Source organism: Macaca fascicularis, chromosome 5 (genome assembly GCF_037993035.2).
Source record: "Macaca fascicularis isolate 582-1 chromosome 5, T2T-MFA8v1.1".
NCBI classification, from domain to species: Eukaryota; Metazoa; Chordata; class Mammalia; order Primates; family Cercopithecidae; genus Macaca; species Macaca fascicularis.
Genome location: NC_088379.1, coordinates 123,581,365 through 123,603,845, shown reverse-complemented (window position 1 = coordinate 123,603,845; position 22,481 = coordinate 123,581,365). Strand labels below are relative to the sequence as shown.

The 22,481-nt window shown below is 33.6% G+C and overlaps 1 protein-coding gene across 1 annotated transcript in view; it reads right to left on the bottom strand.

The window, feature by feature from the left end:
* LOC141410263 (uncharacterized) overlaps positions 1-20,854 on the bottom strand; it is a 43,760-nt gene extending 22,906 nt beyond the window's left edge. Inside the window, exon 1 of the mRNA XM_074039145.1 lies at positions 20,850-20,854. Within this exon, the coding sequence (XP_073895246.1) occupies positions 20,850-20,854 (5 nt within the window). The remainder of the gene's footprint in view (positions 1-20,849) is intronic.
* Between the last annotated feature and the right edge of the window lie 1,627 nt (positions 20,855-22,481).

Below are 22,481 nucleotides of genomic sequence, written 5' to 3'. Positions count from 1 at the left end.
TTTTGGGAGAGTTGCTACCTTCACCAGCTACTGCTCCTTCCAACCATCCATCTGGAATTACAAACAGCTTAGGGTCATGCTATCTTTTCCTACGAGATCCTCAAATCTTACAGCTCTGTTAGAGAAGTCCTCATCTGCACACATATGTCGTCTAAGCCAGTGTAATGGAAGATTGATACGTTGCCTATGTTTCCTTTCACTACTGGACTGCGTGCCCAGCAGAGAGGTAAGAAGGGACAGACAGCAGGGCCAACTATTGCCCCCTGTAGTCCTCCCTTCCCATCTTCTGTTTCTAACCCAGGGACATTAAGGCCAGCGAACAATTTTCCTCCAGAGATATATTCCTATTTAGTCTAACACTGTGGCAGTGCCCAAGTAGAGGTGGAGAAGGCCATCTGGTTCAGGGCCAGACATTTGTGAAGCACTTCAAATAGAGTCAGCTCCAAATGAACTTGTTCTATCTATCTATCTATCTATCTATCTATCTATCTATCTATCTATCTATCTATCTATTTTTTTTTAGATGGAGTCTCACTCTGTTGCCCAGGTTGGAGTGTAGTGGCAAGATCTCGGGTCACTGCAACGTCTGCCTCCCAGGTTCAAGCGATTTTCTTGTCTCAACCTCCTGAGTAGCTGGGATTACAGGCACATGCCGCCATGTCCAGCTAATTTTTTTGTATTTTAGTAGAGACGGGGTTTTACAGTGTCACCCAGGTTGGTCTTGAACTTCTGAGCTCAGGCAATCCATCCATCTCGGCCTTCCAAAGTGCTAGGATTACAGGAGTGAGCCACGGTGCCCGGCCTAAACTTCTGCAATATTTTTTAATAGGATAAATGGATTATGTTTAGTTTAGCCTTTTGGGATATACTATAGTTTTTGTAACCACTCTTGGCATTTCTGTTATTACTATTTACATAAATCCTGAGAATCTCAAAAAATGGAAGAGGCTCAGACTTCTGCTAAACTCTGAGAAGCCTTGAGACAATATAAAATATTTTTATTAGAATCCCAGCTTCAGACACAAAAGGAAGCATCTGCTGGTCATTAATACCCTATAGAAATCATTAAAAAGGGCCGGGTGCGGTGGCTTGCACCTGTAATCCTAGCATTTTGGGAGGCTGATGTGGGCGGATCACTTGAGGTCAGGAGTTCAAGATGGGTCTGGCCAACGTAGTGAAACCCTGTCTCCAGTAAATACAAAAATTAGCCAGGCACGATGGCAGAGCCTCTAATCCCAGCTACTCGGGGGGGCTGAGACGGGAGAATCGCTTGAAACCGGGAGACAGTGGTTGCAGTAAGCCAAGATGGTACCACTGCACTCCAGCCTGGGCGGCTGAACTCGACTCCATCTGAAAAAAAAGAAAAGAAAAAAAGGAAAAGCAAAGAAAAAAAAAGAAAAGAGAAGAAAAAAGAAAAAAGAAATCGTGAAAACGAAGGAAAAAAAGTAAAACTTGTACTTTTAATATTGAAATCATCCTTGTATTTAGTCACTGATGCCAAAGGCATAGAATAGCAACTTATGGTAATATAGAGATTTAATAACTTATGCTTTATATAAGTTAAAAATTATTTATATCTTTTGATGGTTTTTTTTTGTCCTTTATCTAAATGCTTCTGTGTGAAGGGTGCTGATTATAAAAGACTTTTGGGAAACTAATTTTAATTTCCAGAGTTCTCTGCTATTTTTCAATGTCTAGTTTAAAGCCATGTATTATTCTATTATGACAAATATTAAAAAGTACAGGTATTTATATAGGACATATTAGTATTTCTAACTTGAAACAGCTAATAAACTATAAGATTACAATTTCTTTAAAAATCTTCAGCCTGGACTTTATAGTAATTAATGACACTGTTAAGCTGCTTAAAGGTAATAGGGTGAAGATTTAATAGAAATCGTATTCTGGGTAGGAACTGCTAACTCAGCCCAAGGAAATGTACTCCAACTTTGATTGTCTCAGGAGGTGTCAAAGTGAAAACACATCAAAACCAAAAATCTCAGCAAAATGGTTGGGAGGAAGGAGGAAGGAGATGGCATGCCCCTTTCTGGCTGCCCTAAAGCCACAGAAAGATAAATTTTACCTGCTTCTAAGTGTCCTTGCAAACATTTCCTGTGAAAAGTAATGAAGGCTGAATTAGTAGTATTAAAGTCTCATCTTATTTTTATGAAACACCACTTTAAAGCTTAATAGACTAGATTAGAGCAGTGATTCTCAAACTTTAGTGTGCCTTAATATCGCTAGAGGGCTTATTAAATCGTAGGTTGCTTGGCCTCACCGTCAGAGTTTCTGATTCAGTAGATCAGGAGGTAGGGCCTGAGAATGTACATTTTAGCAATTTCCTAGGTGATGTAAATGGGGCTTGTCTGAGGCCATACTTCGAGAACCCCTGGACTAGAGCATTATTGAGAACCTAGTGTCTTTATGTGTGTCTATAAAAATGAACGTGTGTTACTAAATAAGTTATTTGATTTTCAAAGCTAATTTTCTGCTTTTACGGTTATCATAGTAAATATACAGTAAATTGAGTATTCTGATTAGCTTTTCATATAATCAATTAGGCAAACTACCAAAGAAAATAAAATGATTTATTCAAAAATATACAGCCTTTGTCATGGTAAAAATAGCGAAATTTGGAAATGGGAGAATGAGTGCTGCACTCTAACCTCCTTGTGGGCTGCCTCCATTACCGATTCGTTTTGTGTGTCCCCCTGCTCCAGGTGCACTGCCTTGCACATCAGTGATCATTTAAAACACACTAAAGAAGAGAAAGAAATTATTTTCTTAGTAGAAGAGGTAGTGTTTTACACTGTCCCTGCTGAAGGAAAAACCTTTTTTAATCCTGTCTTAATTAAAAAAAATTCTTAGCCAAAAATTACCTCTACACATTGTTTTCTGTTTAATTTCGGAATGCGTTTTCCTCCAGAATAGCTTTTTTCCCTACGTGAGACTGTTTTAAACTCTTATGTGTTGATCATAGGTATGTAGTTCATTACAAGCCTTGGGTAATGACTCTTTGGTAGTTAAAAACATATTCATATCTATAGGTTTAGCATAAACTATTGAAATTATTGTCATTTTGTTCCATCCTAATGGGGAAATATTAGCAATCAACAGATTGTAGAATAATTTGAGTCTTCAAAGCTAACTTGTAATATTCAGGCAGGACCAAATATCATTAAGGTGTTTCTTTGATCTAGCTTGCAACGTTAAAACATCATTTTACAGCTTGGCCTTCTGCCGTGTAGTACAAGAGAGATTCATTGTGAGAATAAAATGGATGATTTCTCTCTCATTTTATCTGAAAACAGGCTTCATAAACACTCCAGAATATTTTCTCTACCATATTACAGTGATGTATTTCCATTATATCCCATCCTTGGATTTCAGGAGGTTGAAGAAAATAAATATTCAAGAAGTAGGAGTTGTATGAATTAACTTAGTTTAGCTCCTTTGAAAGTATGTTTTTGAAAAAGTGATATGATAAGTTGTTAGAAAAAAGACAAATAACAAAGAAAACTGAGACGCCCTGTCCATTATGAATTGATAAATCCAATGTTGTTAGGCTTGAGGCTTTTTGACTGAATTCTCCACCAAACATTTGAATTAGAATTAGAGTACTGTGAGTATATAAAACGAAAATTTAATTGGAAAATGCAACTATCTGTGCATATGTTTTTCTCCCTCAAACACACTAACAAATACCCTTAATAGTAACAGAAGAAATAGACAATGGAAATGCTCTTCACACAGTGCTAAATTGAAGTGTTGCACATCTTTTGTATTCTAGAAGATAAGAGAGTAGATGCCCTCATTTATTTTTCTTAAAACTCACACTTGAGCTCAAGCACTCAAACACCTAAATGAAATGAAATTACAAGAACTAATGATGAAGCACAAAATAATTTTCTACAAAGTCTCATTTTAATTATTGGGAACCATAATCATTTAGTATTCCTTTCACAGGATACAGTTCAGCACTCTAGAAAAGGCAAAGGTAAATAATATTGATTGGCCAAATGAATTTAATTCTTAAAATTTTGTTTTCCTTAAGCCCTTTAGGTAAAGTATATTTAATAAATTAATCTTTGAAAGATTCTACTAGTAATTTGTGCCTATGTATTATATATAAGTTACAAATTTAGACTTTATTATATATAAATTACGAATTTAGATTCTATTGTTGATCAGGGCAGGAGTATAAGGTTAGCAGAGACGCTCTAGAGTTCTAAAACTTGTAGTAGCTTTGTACTTAGAGCAGAAGAAAACAAATGTAAACTGGGTTAAAGGATTTGGGGTGGTAATAGAATTATTTTTTATTTATACCTATCTATCCTAGTGGGGGCAACAGTTTTTTTTTTTTTTTTTTGGTGGGGGCTACATTAAGCACAGCAAGCAGAGAGAGACGAAATGGAAAGTCACCAATTATCTGGATATTGCCACATTTCTGAAGTGTGACCAACATCAAATATTTGTCCAAATGCTTAATATATTCACATTTTTGTTCTTCAATGAAATACATTTCTTGACAATATAGTTTATTGGAATCTGTGTAGAGCTGCATGACCTGAGACTCAACTTTGGTTATGCCACTTGCCAGTTACTTAACTTTGGGCTGATTGCTTCACCTCACCTGGTAAATGAGAACAATGGACCCTTCAGAGGAATGAATTGAAAATAAAACGTGAGAAAATGCTATGAAATTTGCAGAGAGATATGTAGGTAAGTGATATTTTAAAAAATATTGGATTATCAGATTGGTCATGTTTATAAGAATAAAAGTATTAACTATAAGATATAATTGAGTTACCTAAGACTTACATTTTAGTGTAAAAATGAAGTGAACACAATTTTCTATTCAAACCCTTCTCTTTTTTAAGGTAATTTAGTTTCTATTCTATTAATAATATTAAATGTAGTAATAAATTTAGTAGCTATAATCATAGGACATCATTTGACCACCTCTGAGATTGCCAGGTGCTGTTGTGTTCATCTCACCTAATTTCTGCTTGGAAGATCTCTGATTGGAAGGCAGTCTGCTAGTTGTCTTTCAATATTTAGTCTCCCCTTCCTCTACAATAAAAGCATCTGTAACAGACACGTAACCATGCAGAAAGAATGACTACATTTTCCAACAAGGTGTGGCTCAGCTCTAGCCAATGGGTTATAGAGGAAGTACTGTGCGATTGTTTCTGTGAACTGTCTTGTGACAGACAGACACTGGAGAAGCCCGCATGGTACCCACCCCTTGCTGTTCAGTCCTTGTAAAATACCCTCCCCTGGAGTGTGGACAGGACCTGTGAGTTATTTATAACTAATAGAATATGACAAATATGATGGGATTTCACTCGTTATGTTATGTTATGTTATGTTATGTTATGTTATGTTATGTTATGTCACATAAGACTTCATCTTGCTACCAGACTAACTCTAGTGGCTCTCCTTTCTGGCTTAATGAAGCAAATGGCCACACTGGGAAAGCTCATGTGGCAAGAAACTGCAAGAAGCCTCAATAAATAATGGATTGCCTCTAGGAATTGTGAGCTCTGGGATATCAGGGAAGCCTCCAGCCAACAGCCAGCAAGAACCTGAAGCTCCTAGTACCACAGCCACAAAAATAAATTCTGATAGCAATTTGAGTCAGCTTGGAAATGGATTCTTCCTCAGTTGAAACCCCTGATTGTAATGCAGCCCAATCAGCACCATAATAGCAACATTGTGAAACCCTAAGCATAGTAACTAGCTAAGCTGTTTTTGTACTCCTGACATAGGGAAACTATGAGATAATAAATGTCTGTTGCCTAAGTTGCTAAGTTTGTGACAATTTGTTATGTGGCACTAATACAGTCCTTCAGAGGCAGCTGGCACATGCTATTTGCCCTTTTTCTTTTTTCACGTCTTCTTTCATCTTGTTGCTTAGACTTCTGCTACAACCTTACTGAACCACAAAGTTGGAGTGTCATTTTCAAGATGATGAATCCTTGAGCTGAAACAGATCCAGGTTCCTGAAGGGTATTCATGTGAACATGAGCATTTATCTTGTTTGAGCCATTGTTATTTTGCATTTTCTATCACTTGATGCTGAATTATTCCAAATAGTACAATAAGTATTGTTAACTAGTATTTGTTTTATTTTACTGTTTACTGTAATAAGAATTCATGTTTATTATAGGTGATTTGGAAAGTACAACATGTACAGAAGAAGAAATAGTACCAATTACTTTACACTCAAATACATCCACTATTCATATTTTGGTATGCTTCTTTTTGGTATTTTGATCTAACATTTTGAAAATGAAGACCTCTACAGCAAATATTTGTGACATTTAAAGGTCATGGCTTCTAGGTTTATAAGATAAAGTTTTTGTCAAATTACTTTAAAACATCTGGTGGTGATATAAAAATCCAATCAAACCAAAAGAGGAAAAATATCCCATTTATTATTTTCATTAAATTTAAGTATTTTTAAAAAGTCTATTTAGACCACATATTTATGTGTTCAGAAATTTGACCTCAATAACTGAACATAAAAGAAGTGATATTTCTAAGAATTGGCTATTAATATAGCTTATTTTAGGTACCCAAATTAGATTTTTTTTTTTGTATCTTCACTGATGCATCTCAGGTCATTACTTAACTTTTAAGTTTGTACATATATATGTTGTGATTTTGCTAATATTTTCAAATGCTAGTTGTATTAGCCCATTCTCACTCTGCTATGAAGAAATATCAGAGACTGGAAAATTTATTAAGAAGAGAGGTTTAATTGACTCACAGTGGGGCTCAGGAGGCCTCAGGAAACTTACAATCATGGCAGAAGGCACATCTTCCCAGGGTGGCAGGAGAGAGAATGAATGCCAGCAGGGGAAATGCCAGACACTTATAAAACCATCAGATCTCATGAGAACTCATTCACTGTCATGAGAACAGCATGGGGAAACTGCCCCAATCATTCAGTTACCTCCCACCAGGTCCCTCCCATGACACATGAGGATTATGGGATTAAAATTCAAGGTGAGATTTGGGAGGGGCCACAAAGCCAAACTCTATTACTAGCTTAAAAGTTATGCAAACCTGAACTTACTATATTATTAATTGTAGCTTTTTAAAATGTGAAGATTGGCTAAATCTTAGTTTGAGAGTTTTCTTTCAAAAATTCTCATCAAGTCCAAGGTTCTCAGTAGTTCTAATCCTCTACATAATAGTGCCAATCTATCTTTATAAACTTCTCCCTAAAACAAATCTTCATTCCTGGCAAATTAGTTTGCCAAATAGGACAGCTCCCTCTTCCACACCTTTTCTCAACTTTCCAGCTTACGATGCACTCTACCCTGCTCTGGATTTATCTAATTGGACTTTTCCTTTAAAGTTCAGTTAACTCTCAGCTTCTTCATGAAATCTCTCTTAGGTTAACTCAGACTTCTGTGATTTCTCCATTTCCTAACCCAGATAATTTTCTGTCCACACTACTTAGATGACATGAAGTACCTGATACTTCTCCCTGATGAAAAGGACATTCTTGTCCCCACCTCTCTTCTGCTGCATTTTTCTAGGGCGGTTAATTGATAAATAAAGACAAAAATTCAATGACTATATTTTGCACTTATTAAAAAAAGTAAGATTGTCTTCGGTGAAAAGTCTGTGAGCTTAATTCATGCATGGGGAAAGATTTAAGAAGAGTACATAAAATGAGGAACTATAAACTTGAATTCTGGAATTCTGTAGCAATGTCATCTTCTGAACTAAAGTCATATTAAGCAGGTATAGTTCTGGGGATTGCATTTCACGTGTACTGTTCTTGATAGAAGCAATCCTGTCTGTGTAATCATACTATATTTCCTTTGGAAGTAAAGAAAATTAAACAAAAAGTAAGGAGTAAAATATGACATTTAAAAAATGTTGGTAATTTACAGAGACTCTCCAATTCAAAATGAAAGTGTCAATCAATACTCAGAGGCTTTCATGTTCAAGAGTACTTCACAGAGTATAGATAACTCCTGTGGTTTGAATGTGTCCCCCAAAGTTCATGTATTTTAAGGAAACTTAATCCTTAATACAACAGTGTTGAGAGGTGGGACCATTCAGAAGGTCATGAGGGTTCTGCTTTCGTGAATGCATTAATTAATTTCATTATCTCTGGAGTGGCTTCCTTATTGTGGGACTGGGTTTATTATAAAAACAAGTTCGGCCCTCTCTTGCTCTTTCTCTCTTATCCTCTCACCTACTATAATGGAATGCCTCAGCAAGAAGACCCTCATCAGATCTGGCATCTTGATATCGGACTTCCCAGCCTCCAGAACTGTGAGAAGTAAATTTCTTTTCTGTATACATTACTCAGTGTTTGGTATTCTGTTATAGCAACACAAAATGGACTAAGACAATAAGCAAATTGAAGTGGTCTTTTTCTAAAATGCTCCAGGGTGTTTCACTGTGACTTTGTACTGTAGAACAATGGGAGCACTGATGGCAGGGTCCCATGATGTACTTAGTGTACTTAGTGGAGTATTTTGAGCCTTTAAAAAATTTGATAATGCCTTATAATTATAGTAGAAACATTAAAAAACTGAAGTAGATTCCATAATGAGAAAATTAAAATATAGATGGGATGTAAGAAGATGACTTTATGCTTTGCAAATGCTTTTATAATTTAATCTCATTGAACTCTTAGATGATTCCACATATAGACAGGTGAAGCAACTGAGGCTTTTGGAGGTTCAAGTTAGTGGTAGAATGAAGGCTTCAATTCTGGCCCTTTAATTCCTTTGGACAAGCTACTCTAATTCTTGTGAAAAGAAATTTATTTTTAGAGGTGTGGTATTTTTAATATATAGCAGATAATTAAATAATTAAAAGCTCTGTGGTTAAATTTCAAAAAGTTGATAATTATCCCTTGCTAAATAACTTTGCTTCCTCTTTCACTCTGAAAATAAAAGAAACTTTCTACATTCCCTACATTTCACACAGTTTCAGATTTGGTTGTTTTTCTAATTGATTAAGGTAGAACATGTAGGGACTCTGCCTCTAGGAGGTAAAGTATGAAGCTGGTTGAAGGTGGGGAGGTTTATATTTTCCTTTTCATGAGCAAATTGTTTCATAATTTGATGTGTCACTCCAGATTCTATTTTGGTCTGGTTTTATTTTCTAAGTTTCTATAGAAGGTAAAGTATTTTAATAATTTTCCATTTAAAAAATAATTTCCAGTTTCAGTGTGGTACAGTATATTTTTTGTTTTTTATTTTTGTACGAGAGTACATTTAATGATGTTAAATAAAATGCTGCCAGTCTCTCATATGTTCTCAAGGCAGTTATTGTTCAAGGTAGTGTTATCCTTAGAAACTCACCACTAGTTAGAGGTTCTGTTCTAGCCCAAGTCATGTTTGGAGTCTCCAGCTATATCTTTGATTAGTAACCACCAATCAGATCTTAGTCATTCCACTCTGTAGCCAGAACCACAATAATATGGAAGTAGTCAAAGTGACAGCTGTGTAACTAAATGGATGGAGCCAAGGCGGAAGAGAGAATGAAGTTTCTAGTTACTGATTTCTGTAAGTGATGGTCAAAACTCAGTGGTCACTTTGGAATTTTAATGTATTCAACTTAGGTTTCAGGTTTAATAGCATCTTGTTTAAGATTGAGTTTCAAAAATCCATAAAAGTCAGAAGTCTTGTAGTGTGACAGAAACAATATCGAACTTGGAGTCAAGGGCCCTGAGTTCTACCCATTCATTTAAGTGTTTCTCAAACAGAGTCTCTGAATCAGAATCATTGAGAACATATGCTAAAAAGCAGATTTCTCCACATTATGCCTAGATGTATTAAATTAGAATCTTTGATGGGAGCATGAGGGAACTATAGTTTTACCTCTCACCTTAAGTGATTTCTATGCACTCTGAAGTTTAAATTCCTATTTCTTCTTTTTAGATTTTCCTTATTTATGAGGTGAAGCCATAAATTATTTAGGAACTGTAAGTATCTTTTTATTCCCTGGCTCTAGTGATTCCATTAGTCCTTATGTGCCATATTTTTGGGTACAGTAGTTGGTTTGTTTAAATTACTATCATCTGTATAAATGAAAAATTATAATCTATAAACATAGTTAATGGTTAACCTTATAGACATTGTAGCCATCTTTTATTCATCTGTGCTATCTTTGATCTAAAATTTTCAGGATTTAGTGCTGTGTGATTTCTCTTGCTCCTGTTTTAGAACATACAGAAAAATATTTCTTCTAACAAAAGGCATAATATTAGTTTTATGTTATGCCCTTAAAAGAACAAAGATATAACAGAGATGAAGGAGATGCTCATACAATCTTAACAATCCCACTGCCAACAAATCCTACAGTGATTCCACAGTCAGATTTTATTTCAGTAAGATTTTGATGCTGAAGAAAAACACTGAAAATAAAACTGGAAAGATTGAAGAGCCTTGAAGAGGGATGAAGAGAATAATAAAATGAAATTATCGAGTGGGGCACTAAAATCAGAGATGACGATGAATCTTCACCCCTGTAAGTGCCACAAGCTCCATAGGGCAGCAGAATCTTATATAATTCCTAGGTAGTATTTTAGCTTGATTTAAAAAATAATATGTTACTACTTCTTATTAACATCTTTTTTTTTTCTCTTCCCATAGTAGCCTGACTAAATTGCAAGGGAAAACACATACTTCCTTTGAAACTATAAGGAAACTACAGTATGAAAGAATTTTTTAAAATGCAGAATAAGAAAGGAATATATAGATTTTCAATCAAGTATGCTTTACATGGTTCTCTGAGACAATATTTGAGGCCTGAGACCAATCACACTGTCAGTTATCCTGTTCTTATGCCCTAAATATCTTTGTATCTCACATCTCCAAGTATTATACTGGAGAGATCAGATGGAAATTTTTCCTCAAACATAATATTAATGGAAAAATACAAAAACAAGACATACAGCCTGAGGCCTATATGCAGTAGTAAGAAGGAAAAATATAATTCATTGTGTCTTGGGAATAATGCTACATGTGTGGAACTGCCATTTGTAAAAAACTGGCTGAAAATTAATCTTTATTTTCCCACCACGAGTAGGGTACTCTCCCAACCTGGAATCTGGATATTAGGTTGGAGTTGAGATTTTAGCTTTAGTCATTGGCTTTCGATTCAGGAGAATAGGATTTTTCTCGTCTCCTAAAATGCATAGATAAAATAATAAGGAACTTCAATCTGAATATTAAATATACCTAAGAGCATTTCTAGATGTGTTTCTCACTGCTTTAAGATTGACTTATAGCAAACATTTTTTTAAAAAGCAAGTCACAACACTAGAGTTGTCACAGCATTAGATGTCATGAGCGTTCTTTTTCAAAAGTTGATAAAAAAATAATTGCAACAGACAGCATTGCAAAAATCAGCAGATCTGTGGTCATTTCTGTAAGTGTCCTTTTAAAAGGGCTCATCAATCTATTTGACCTCTTTCTTAGACACATGATATTGTTCAACATGTGCCTTCTATAATGTATTTCCTTCTAATCTTTCTTATAATAGCTTTAAAACAGATCTCCAAGGAACGCCCTGACAAGAAGACAGAAGTATAGTAAAAGAACTAACAAAAGAACTTGGGGATAAATACTTAAGCTATAATATCAAATGAATTATTAATTATTAGAAAGTAGTTAATGCATTATCTACTGATTGTGCATGTTATCTCTAAGAGGTGATCGTAAGACTTTCTCACATATGAAATGATTAATTGAATTTATCTATTGTTATATTACCTAGTAAAAATATTCTAGAATATTTTATATCTATTTTATGTAAAATTAGAACAGCTAAAATTTGAATTTGTTTCGTAATTCTTACTAAGCCATATTGTTTGCTAGAATAAGTGTTTTTTTGAGTATAAAATTTCTAGTTACTTCATCTCTAATTTATCTAATTCCAACTGCTGATTGGAACTTGTTCCTAATCATAGAGGTGAATCCTAGAGATGAATACTGTTCCTTTAGCAAAGGAATACAGTATAACTTTTCCTTGTCTAGCTGCAGTAATATTTCTTCTCTTTGACATCAGCCATATCCCAAGTACTCCTATAAGCTACATATGGTAGAAATTGAACAAATATCAAATGATTTGTGGACACCTGAGTATGCCATATACCTTATTAGATAAAGAATAATTACTGTACCATGCAGCGACATTGTCTTCCCCTCTAAATTCATTATTTTTAGATTTATAGGGCTTGGTCTGAGGTCTACTAAAAATGTGTTTTAACATATTACCTCTGTTTTTCCACTTTCTGATGTCTGCTGTATGATTGATCACTGCAGTATTCCTGCAGGAAATCTGAGCTGGATTCCACTTTGGACAGAACTCAGTGTCTACAAGCTTTAGGTTGCTCTTTATACTGCTTGTTCATGTGTTCTTTCTATTGAAAGATTTCCAATGGTGTATATCATATTCATGTTTTTGCTCTATGTGACTTAACTCCTCTAATTATTTTTCTTTTGCTTGTGTGTGCCATTTTATGAGGTCACTAATGAACTTTCTATTAAGGCACTTTGACTAAAGCACTTTAGCACAAAGAATAGCTTTTAGGGATCAATAATTATAGTGAATTAAGTAATGCATTAATACAGTAAAAGATCATTTGTCATTAACTTCATAAATGCACACTATCTTGTGGTTTAATGGACAAGCTCCCTCCAATTTATCACGCTATAGAGAATTATCATTTATAGTCTGAGTGCTATTTTATCAGAAAGTGCCAAGGCAAAGAATTAAGCTGCTAAGAAACCAAAGAAAGCCTATATGATCTCATTCTTTAGCCTCAGGGAAATATTTTGCATAAAATCTGTTTCCTGATGCTTTTAAGTTTAGGGTTGTGAAGGTCCTTTGATTTTTCCTGTTTGGTTCTGTTGATGTAATGAAAGGTCAAATGGGAAAGACAATTAAGTAATTTGGATGCTGAAAGTCTTATTTGCTCCAAAACTTAAGTAGTATATATCTTACTGCTAGAAAAAGTATACAGTTATTCATATTTGTGAAAAAGAAAAGCTTCAGATAAAATTGCTTTACAGATAAGAAACAATATAATGTCAATCTATTTGGGATGTAAAGGTTTAATTTTAAAGTACTAAAAAAATCTTTAATTTGATTTCGTAATTGAAAGTTTAAAGGTAAACAAGAGAAGACCTCTAATTTTTTTTGCCAATGAACTGCATTTTCTGCAACAGTTCTTGCTCCATGTCCAGCAGCAAAGAGATGATCTAACTGATTATAAGCTTGTTGTCAAATCCTGTCTGATTTTAATGATGTAGACAACAAAGAATGAAGAAATATAGACAAGTGATAGAACAATTCAAGTATTCTGATTTGGAAGGAAAATCTAAAGTGCACAAAAATAACAGGAAATTATATATCAACTAATCCCCAAATTTAAAATAACAACATAGGCTTTTCATCGAGGTGCTTAGAAAAATATCACTTTCATATATTCTAAGATATTATCAGTTCTTAACTGTTCAGAACAGGTAAGAGATTGCTTTCTTAATGTAATTATGTATGAATATGTTCTAAAATGAATAAATAGCATCAAATTAAAATTTTCTGTTTTAAATGTTTTTTGTTTTTTTGATTACTAAGACAATACATGTTAGAACTTAAAAAAGTGAACTTTTTAATACTTTCATTCAATAATTTTCTTTATATTTATGCATGTATGTTGTAGAAATTAGAAAAATGAATATACCTATTTATACATATATACGTGTACACATATATGCATACAAATGACTTTTTATGTAAGTGGATTATCAGATTATTTCTGTATTGTTGAGTTTTTTTATTTCCAATAGTTTGCTGTTATAAATATTGTAAAATACATGTGCAAAATGACATTTTAATATACACATCCATCTTTGTTCATATATGTGATTATTTCTTTGGCTAGATTTCCAGAGAAGGAACTTCAAATAATATGAGTATTTTTACAATGTTTGATGCAGAGTTAGGATTTGCTTTTCAGGTAGGTTGTGCCAACTGATACTCTTTATAGCAACTTGAGAGTTTTTTTCCTACATTTTACTTAACAGTTGACACATTTTTGGAAATTTGATGGGTAAAATATAAAATTTCACAGTTGTTTTAAGTTGCATTTGTTTCATTATTAATGAAGATAAACTTTAAAAATTTATTATTTATAATAATTTGTTTACTCTGACCTGTATGTACATTTATTCCTTTTTTTTTCTCTTGGTATTTAGGGATTTTCTCAATAATTTTCAGGAGAATTTTATATATTATAGTTACTATCTATTATTCTGACATATTTGACTTTGTTTTCTCTTCTTTAGTTTTTCTTATGCTTTTTTGATCTACAGAAACTTTTAATATTTACATAGTTAAGTAAATATCTTTTTCCTTTCCTTTATGGGGTTTCCCCATTGATTTTATCCTTAGAATTTCTTTCTCCAATCATAAATCAGAAAAATATTTACTTACATTTTCTAGAATATTATAATTTTCCATTTCATGTTTATATTTTTAATTATTTGGAATTAATTTCGGTGGATGATGGCAAGTGAGTGATTCTTTTGTTTTTATTTTTCATCCAAAATAGCTAATTATTACAGTATCATTTATCAAATAACCCACTCCTTTCCTACTAATTTGTGATAATCCTTTCATTGTTTGTTAAATACATCTTATATAAACTTTGTATTCCGTTTCAATGAAACACGTCTAGCCTTGAACCATAGCAAAGTTGTAATCGTGGTTCTACAACACATTTGAATATTGAATAGAGTTATAGTCTCACATTTTTACAATTTTCTTTATCAAAAATTTTGTCTGTTTATTCTTCCTTATGAATTGTGGAATTATTTTTGCGGGCATGAAATATTTCATAATTTATTTTGATTATTAATGTTTACTAGTAATTATTGATTATAGCATATTTAATCTGAATATTATTTGAGGATAATTAATATATCTAGACTGTTGGCTTTCACTCAGGAATATGTCTTCATTTATTTTTGTCTTTAAAAAATCTTTTATAGAAAGAGATTTAAAAATTTTCTGTATATGTACATCCTTCAGGTCAAGATTATGTTTTCATATTTCACAAATTTTCTTATTGTGAGAGAATTAAAGTCTTTTAAAACTCACTACTCTTCATTGTAATATGAATAGTAAAAGTATTGAAGTCTTTGTATTTTTATTCAGCTGCTTTGTTGAATTTTTAAAATTAAATCCAAAAGTTTTATAGTTGGTTCTTTTAACTTTTCTAGGCAAACAAATAATAAAATTTTAATTTTGATGTTTATTTTCCAATTGAATACATATGTATATATGTATTAGCTGTTTCTTTTGTTTATTTTTGGCAATAGAAAGAAATTTCAGGTCAATATTAGTTTTAGTGTGATTGACAACAACCTTGACTTCTTTCCAGTGTAAATGGGAATATCCTTGGTATTTCTCATTGGGTAATTTTTTGTGATATGTTGTATTGATTACATTAAGGATAACTCATTTTATTCCAAAGTTAACTAATTTTCCTTTTTAATCAAAAGGCAAAACCTTTTCAGCCTCTCAGATAGTACTATATTTTAAAATTTGACCTATTAATTTAACCTAGCACATAAAAAGTTTTATTTATTGGAATACTCATCCTTCCTTTCCTACCTTCCTTCTTCAGTAAACATACATTATGTGTTGTCGTGGATTACTCCTTTAATATTTTTAGTTTTTAACTATAATGTTACTTGATTAAATGGATCCTGATTAGATTACATTTTTGGGGTAATATTCTTCAAAAGGAATCTAAAATACTTACTGGGTTAACTTTTCTAGAAACCATAATCTGTAGTACAAAATCATAGGAACTAGCTTTATTGTAACTGACAATTCTCCCAATATGCAGTTAAATTTTATTTGCCAAAATATAAGTCTGGTCAAACAAAAATAAAAAACATTTTTTGCAAATTAATTATATACTTAGTGCAGAAAATTACCTTATTTTCAGCATTATGAAGAAATATTTATTATCAGGTCATTTTAAATCATGATTTTAAAGAAAAAGAGTGGGGAATGTTTTAATAACTAATTAATATTAATAACTAATAAGTTTTAATAACCAATTAACATTTTATTATAATTTTATACTGTATTTTTATTTGTTCATTATATTTATTATATAATGTTATGTAATAAATATATGATTATATTTATTTAAATATTAATAAAATTATATAAAAATTAAGTAAATAAAAATATAATTTAAATATAAGATAAATATGAGTATTATACTAATTTTATACTATATTTAATAGCTAATAAACATTTTACAGTAAAATATTTATCCATCTTTTAATAACTAATAAGTTTTAATAACTAAGTAATATTAACAATTAATATTAATACTTGGATAGTTATTTATTTTTGAGATGGAGTCTTGTTTTGTTGTCCAGGCCGGAGTGCAGTGGCCCAGGCTGGAGTGTGGGAGCAGAGTGATCTCGGCTCACTGCATCCTCCACCTCCTGAGTTCAAGTGATTCTCCTGCCTCAGCCTCCTGAGTAGCCAGGATTACAGGCATGTGTCACCATGCCCGGTTAATTTTTGTAGTTTTAGTAGAGACGGGGTTTCACCGTGTTGGGCAGACTGGTCTCGAACTCCTGACCTTGTGATCCGCCCACCTTGGCCTCCCAAAGGCGGGATAATACTTGGATAGTTATTTTATTCAACTCTGGAACTCAATTTCATAACATTTTTCTTAGGCATATTATATTTATTATTTTGGTTAAAGCAAATTGTACAGAAAAATAGGGGCATCTACAAAGAGTCTTTAGTGTGACTAATCCATTTGGTGAAATCAACTCTTCTCGTAAACTACTGATAGTTGAAATCAGGGGGATGTTATACATAGCTGCAATTAACTGGATAAATAGATTAAGAGACATCTATCTACAATAGCACATGGAGAAAAAAGCAGGAAGTGTGGACTTCGCTGGAGGCAGTTGAAAATATCTCATCTTTAGCAAGCCTCACGGCCAAATAGTCTAGGTTTAGTTGCTATTCTAAAGTTGAAGCTGTATTTGAATTTTCTGAAATGTTTCCTAGTTGTTGTGAACCCAACCAATTAAAAATACTGTTTTTTTATTCAAGGCAGTCATACAAAGAAAATTTAAATGCATCTAATTTTTCTGCAATTCAAGTGTACAGTACTATTTCAGAGCTACATGAAAACATAATGTAGCAAAAAGTTACTTAACCCTTGAGTATATTTGGAATATTAGAATGCCCCATTATGGGAGTTACCTCTAGAAAAATAATTCCATGTGGATAGATGATTTCATAACAAATGATTATGCTTATCTTAGTCCATATTGGAATAAACTGAGGAAATTCTTTCTCAATCTCTTTCTCTTTTTCCAGCATCCTCATGGTGTTAAGATTCATTACGAGGGCATTTCACTTCTCTCTATTTAGGAAAAGGAAAACTGATTATCTAATTGTTTGATCTAGTATATGAAATCCCATATTACAATTTTTGGCATTACTAATATTTAAAGGAATGCAAATTTAAACAATAATGGGGCAATTTTAACAACTTTTAAATGAGCATAAATATTAAAAATGATAATAACTTGATGCTGGCAGGTTCCCAATAAAGCTGGTACATTAAATGTGGATTCTCATGCCTCTTGGAAAACACTTGGTACTATATCTCATAAACCATAGAAAAGTTTATATTCGTTGACTCTGTAATTCCACTCTTGGGAATAGACTCCAAGGAAACGCTTCAAAATAATTTAAAAAACTATGAATATAAAGAAGCTCATTACAGCAATGATTATAATGGAAAGTTTAGAATGAAATTAATACTATAAACATGAGAATAATTAAGTTACAGTATAGCCAGTTGATGTCATGTTATAATGTCATTAAGTGAAAATTATGAAAATGGTTCAACATGGAAAAGTATTTATGATGTCAGATTAAATGGCAAAAAGTGAAAAGCAAAATCTTGCATACAAGATTATCACAATTATAAACCCAAGTCCATATGGACATATCCTGGAAGAAAAGTTAAAAAGTAGAAATAACTAGTTTGAGACAAGTAAATTGAAGACTTTTTTCTTTGAAAATGTCTTCTAATGTTTTAATTGTATATACTGCATTTTAGTGGTTAGTTAGCTAGTGGTTGATTGATGATTAAAATATTCATTAAAAATATTTTCTTCTTGTAGTTTATAGCTTAGGCACCATCCACCTCATATTTAACATTATGGATTCACAGCACTATATGAAATATATGCGGCATTGGATGGTTTCAGTGACTCTGCTGTGAAGAAACGTATGATCCAGCAGCACATCACTTACGTTTCCTTATCTGATAAAATGTGTTCTGTATATTTCATCTGCTTATATACATATAATTCATCATATTTTCAAAACATGTGTTTGCTTACAGCAAAATCATATATGTAATCATAAAGATGATTATATTTTATAGTAAATAAGTTGTAGAGCAATGATATACAATGAAAATAATAGAATAAATTACACATCTAATCGTATTCCATCCTTTACGGTGTATATTCAGAATATTCAGACATTTTAGGAGCTTAGGAATTTTCTTTTTTTTGAGATGGAGTCTCACTGTCTTGCTCAGGCTGGAGTGCAGTGGCACGATCTTGGTTCACTGCAACCTTTGCCTCCTGGGCTGAAGTGATCCTCCTACCACAGCCTCCGTAGTAGCTGGGACTACAGGCACACCACCACATCCTGCTGATTGTATTTTTGGTAGAGGCAGGGTTTCACTGTGTTCCCTAGACTGGTCTTGAACTCCTGAGCTCAACAGACCTGCCTGCCATGGCCTTCCAAAGTACTGGGATTACAGGCATGAGCCACTGTGCCCGGCTAGTTTAGGAATTTTCTTCTTCCATTTTGTGATGCTGTAACAGAATACAACAGACTGGGTAATATATAATAAAAAGAAATTCATTTGTTATAATTCTAGTAGTTGAGAAGTCCATGGTCAAGGAGTCTGTATCTTGTGAGGGCCTTTTTGCTGTGTCATCCCCTAGTGGAAGGGCAATAGACTGCAAGAGAGCAAGAGAACAAGAGAAAGCCTAACTTTTACAGAAAGCCCACTCTGGAGATAACTAACCCACTCTTGAGATAATGACATCAATCCATTAATGAGGGTGCTACGCTCATGACCTAATCACCTCTTATTAGGCCCTACCTCTCAACACTGTTGCACTGGGGCTTGAGTTTCCAACACGTGAACCTGGGGGTACATTCAAACCATAAAAAGAATCCTGTAGAGGCTGGGTGCAGTGCCTCACGCCTGTAATCCCAGCACTTTGGGAGGCTGAGGCGGGTGGATCATTTGAGGCCAGGAGTTTGGAAACAGCCTGGCTAACATGGTGAAACCCCATCTCTACCAGAACTACAAAATTAGATGGGCGTGGTGGCGTGCACCCGTAGTCCCAGTTACTTAGGAGGCTAAGGCATGAGGATTGCTTGAACTCCGGAAGCAGAGGTTGCAATGAGTTGAGATCCACCACTTCACTCCAGCTTGGGTGATGGAGTGAGACTGTCTCAAAAACTAAATAAATAAATAAAAATAAAAAAGAATCCTGTAGATCAGGACTTAAAAACTCAAATAATAAATAAACAGAGCTGTTTAAGTTTCATTTATAGTGTATGACTCCACCAAACAGGGCAGTAGTGACCCAGGTCTTGCTGATTGCTGTGGGAAAATATAGGGTGACTGTTCAAAAGAAGCTAGATAGATAACTAGAGTTTTATGTGAACATTCTTTTTAGCATGAAAATTAGTTCAAATTAGAAAAATAAAACCATAGTAGGCCAAAATGTATTTGTTTGCATACCATATCTAGCCTGGAGCAGTTTGTAACCTCTGGATCAAGTAGACATTTTTAAATTTTATTTATTGTATCTTATTTTATAAGTAAAGACATGGCATTAAAAAAAAATGAAGTTACTTGTCTAAGATAATAGCATATTAGTTTCAGAGTTGTCTCTAGAACCAGGTCTCCTGAATCTTGGTTTTCTGTTTCCTTGGGTGGAAAAATTGATTTTTATTTTTTGTTTTTAGGAAATAATTCTTTACTATCCTTATTAGAAGGTATTTTTGGTTACAGATTATAGAAGAATATCTTATTGGCGGAGAATTGATATGGTTTGGATTTTTGTCCCTGCCCAAACCTTATGTCAAATTGTGATCCCCAATGTTGAAGGAGGGGCCTGTTGGGAGGTGATTGGATCATGGGGGTGGATTTCCCCTTGCTATTCTTGTGATAGTGAGTGAGTTCACATGAGATCTGGTTGTTTAAAAGGGTGTAGCATCTCCCCCTGCTCTCTCTTCTTGCTTCTCCAGTCATATAAGATGTGCCTGTTTTCCCTTTGCCTTCCATTGTGATTTTAAGTTTCCTGAGGCTTCTTCAGCCATGCTTCTGGTACAGCCTGTGGAACTGTGTGTCAATTAAACCTCTTTTCTTTATAAATCTCCCAATTTCAGGTAGTTCTTTATAACAGTGTGAGAATGGACTAATACAAGAATATTTAATTTTAGTGCTATGCTTCTAAAACTCCTTTTATATAAATTTCCTAAACCTCAAATTTCCCCTGAAAATCAAGCAAATGACAATCATCCCCTACTCCCTCCAACAACCCCCTCCCTCAAACCTTGCATCTGAAGCATTCTTCCATTATTAGAGCTAATGATTTCTCTTAAAAAGGCCACTATACAGAGAAGTAGAAATTTGGTAATCTTTCTACACCCTCAATGATATTGGCTTTCGAGACACTGTTTTAAATGGAGCATGTTGTGTTACTTACCTCATTTAGCGAATGTCTACTCCAGGAAGGAAGGCTTCAGAATGTTGAGCTCTGGATCTTCTTGTGCTTTCAGAACAATAATGGATTTGCAATATTATTTACATTTTAGCATTTCCTATGTGTAGTAAGTCATATTCTCCAACCCAAGACAATGCTTACATTCAGATGTTTTTTTTTTTTTTTTTTTTTTTTTTTTTTGCCATCATTAATGTAGCATCCCTACTTTTGCCAATCAACTCAAAGGCACTCCATTTACAAGCATTTTTCACACATACTAAAGAATAATTATCACAAACATATTTTAGCATAATTAAATACCTTACTCTGAGTCAGCCTTCCTTTATTTTCAACCTAATCTGCATTCCAATCTTCAGTAAGTCTATCACATTGTTTGACTAGGTCATTCCCCTGCTCAAAAAACTTCAGTGTTTCTCATTACAGATTAATGTTAAAACCCATAGTTCACGAACTATGAACTAAGTCACCCAGGGTGCCATAGTGAATTCACAGGAACACCACAGATTTTTTGTAAAAATTGAGGGAAGCACAGCGAACGTTTGTGACACTGTCAAAATGACTATCTCAAAGTAGTTCACAGTTTTAATATTTACATTCCTTTAATTATCTTTCTTTCCTTTTGATGATGTCCTTTCTTTTCAAAGGTGAGTTTTCAACAATTACTGTGACACAAGGCAGTACCACTCAGAAAATAATATGGAACATGAAATGAGGGTGGTGATAGGCAATCTGACTTTGATGCCTGAGGAATTGTGCAATGCCCAGCAGGCATACATGTCTCATTAGTAAACAATCATGGCTGCTTAAGAATGAAATAAAATATTTTTTTTTCTTTAAATGGAGTGTATTTATTTTTCAAATGATGACTAAGTTGTCAAAACATAATTACTTAAGTTGTTTGAACCTATTTAGTAAATGGAGGTATTTATTTTATTCTAAGAATGCTATGAAAAAATTACTGAGATAAGGGTGTAACACGAAAGTTTGAGTATGTCTGGTCCAAGTCTTTTAGCCTTGCATTCAATGACCTTTAAATATACCTTAACTCTTTTAAAATTTGTCTTATACCATTTTCTTATTTTAATTCTCTATTATCTCTTAAATGGTGTATTCATTGTCTCTTGATCATGGCTCATCCAGTTGGTATTTTGGGTGTTTACTTTCCAACATGCACTTTTGTTCATGTATTTTCCACATGTGGCAGTATAATTTGTTGAGATATAAACTTGTGTTTTGTTATGTCTTTCCCCCTCTCTTTTCCAAACAAGTTCTTAGGCATTTCTAGATTATTGGATAGAGGAAGGTGGGTGGGAGAGGAGAAGTTTCCTCTAGTCAGAAAAGAGAAGCTATTGGCAGACGAAGAGTTTTTTTCTGATTTTGTTTTATTCAGAAGGCCAAAGTCCTCGAGAGATTTGTGTTTGGGGGTTGGGGAGAGCAGGAAGGGGACTGTGTTGCAGGTGGGGAAAAAAGAAAAGCAGAATGTCCTAGTTCCCTAAGCCTACTACAACAAATTAACACAAAGTTGGTGGCTTGAAACAGTGGAAATGTATTTTCCAACAGTTCTGGAGACCAGAAATTCAAAATCAAGTTTATCAGCCGGGTTGGTTTCTCCTG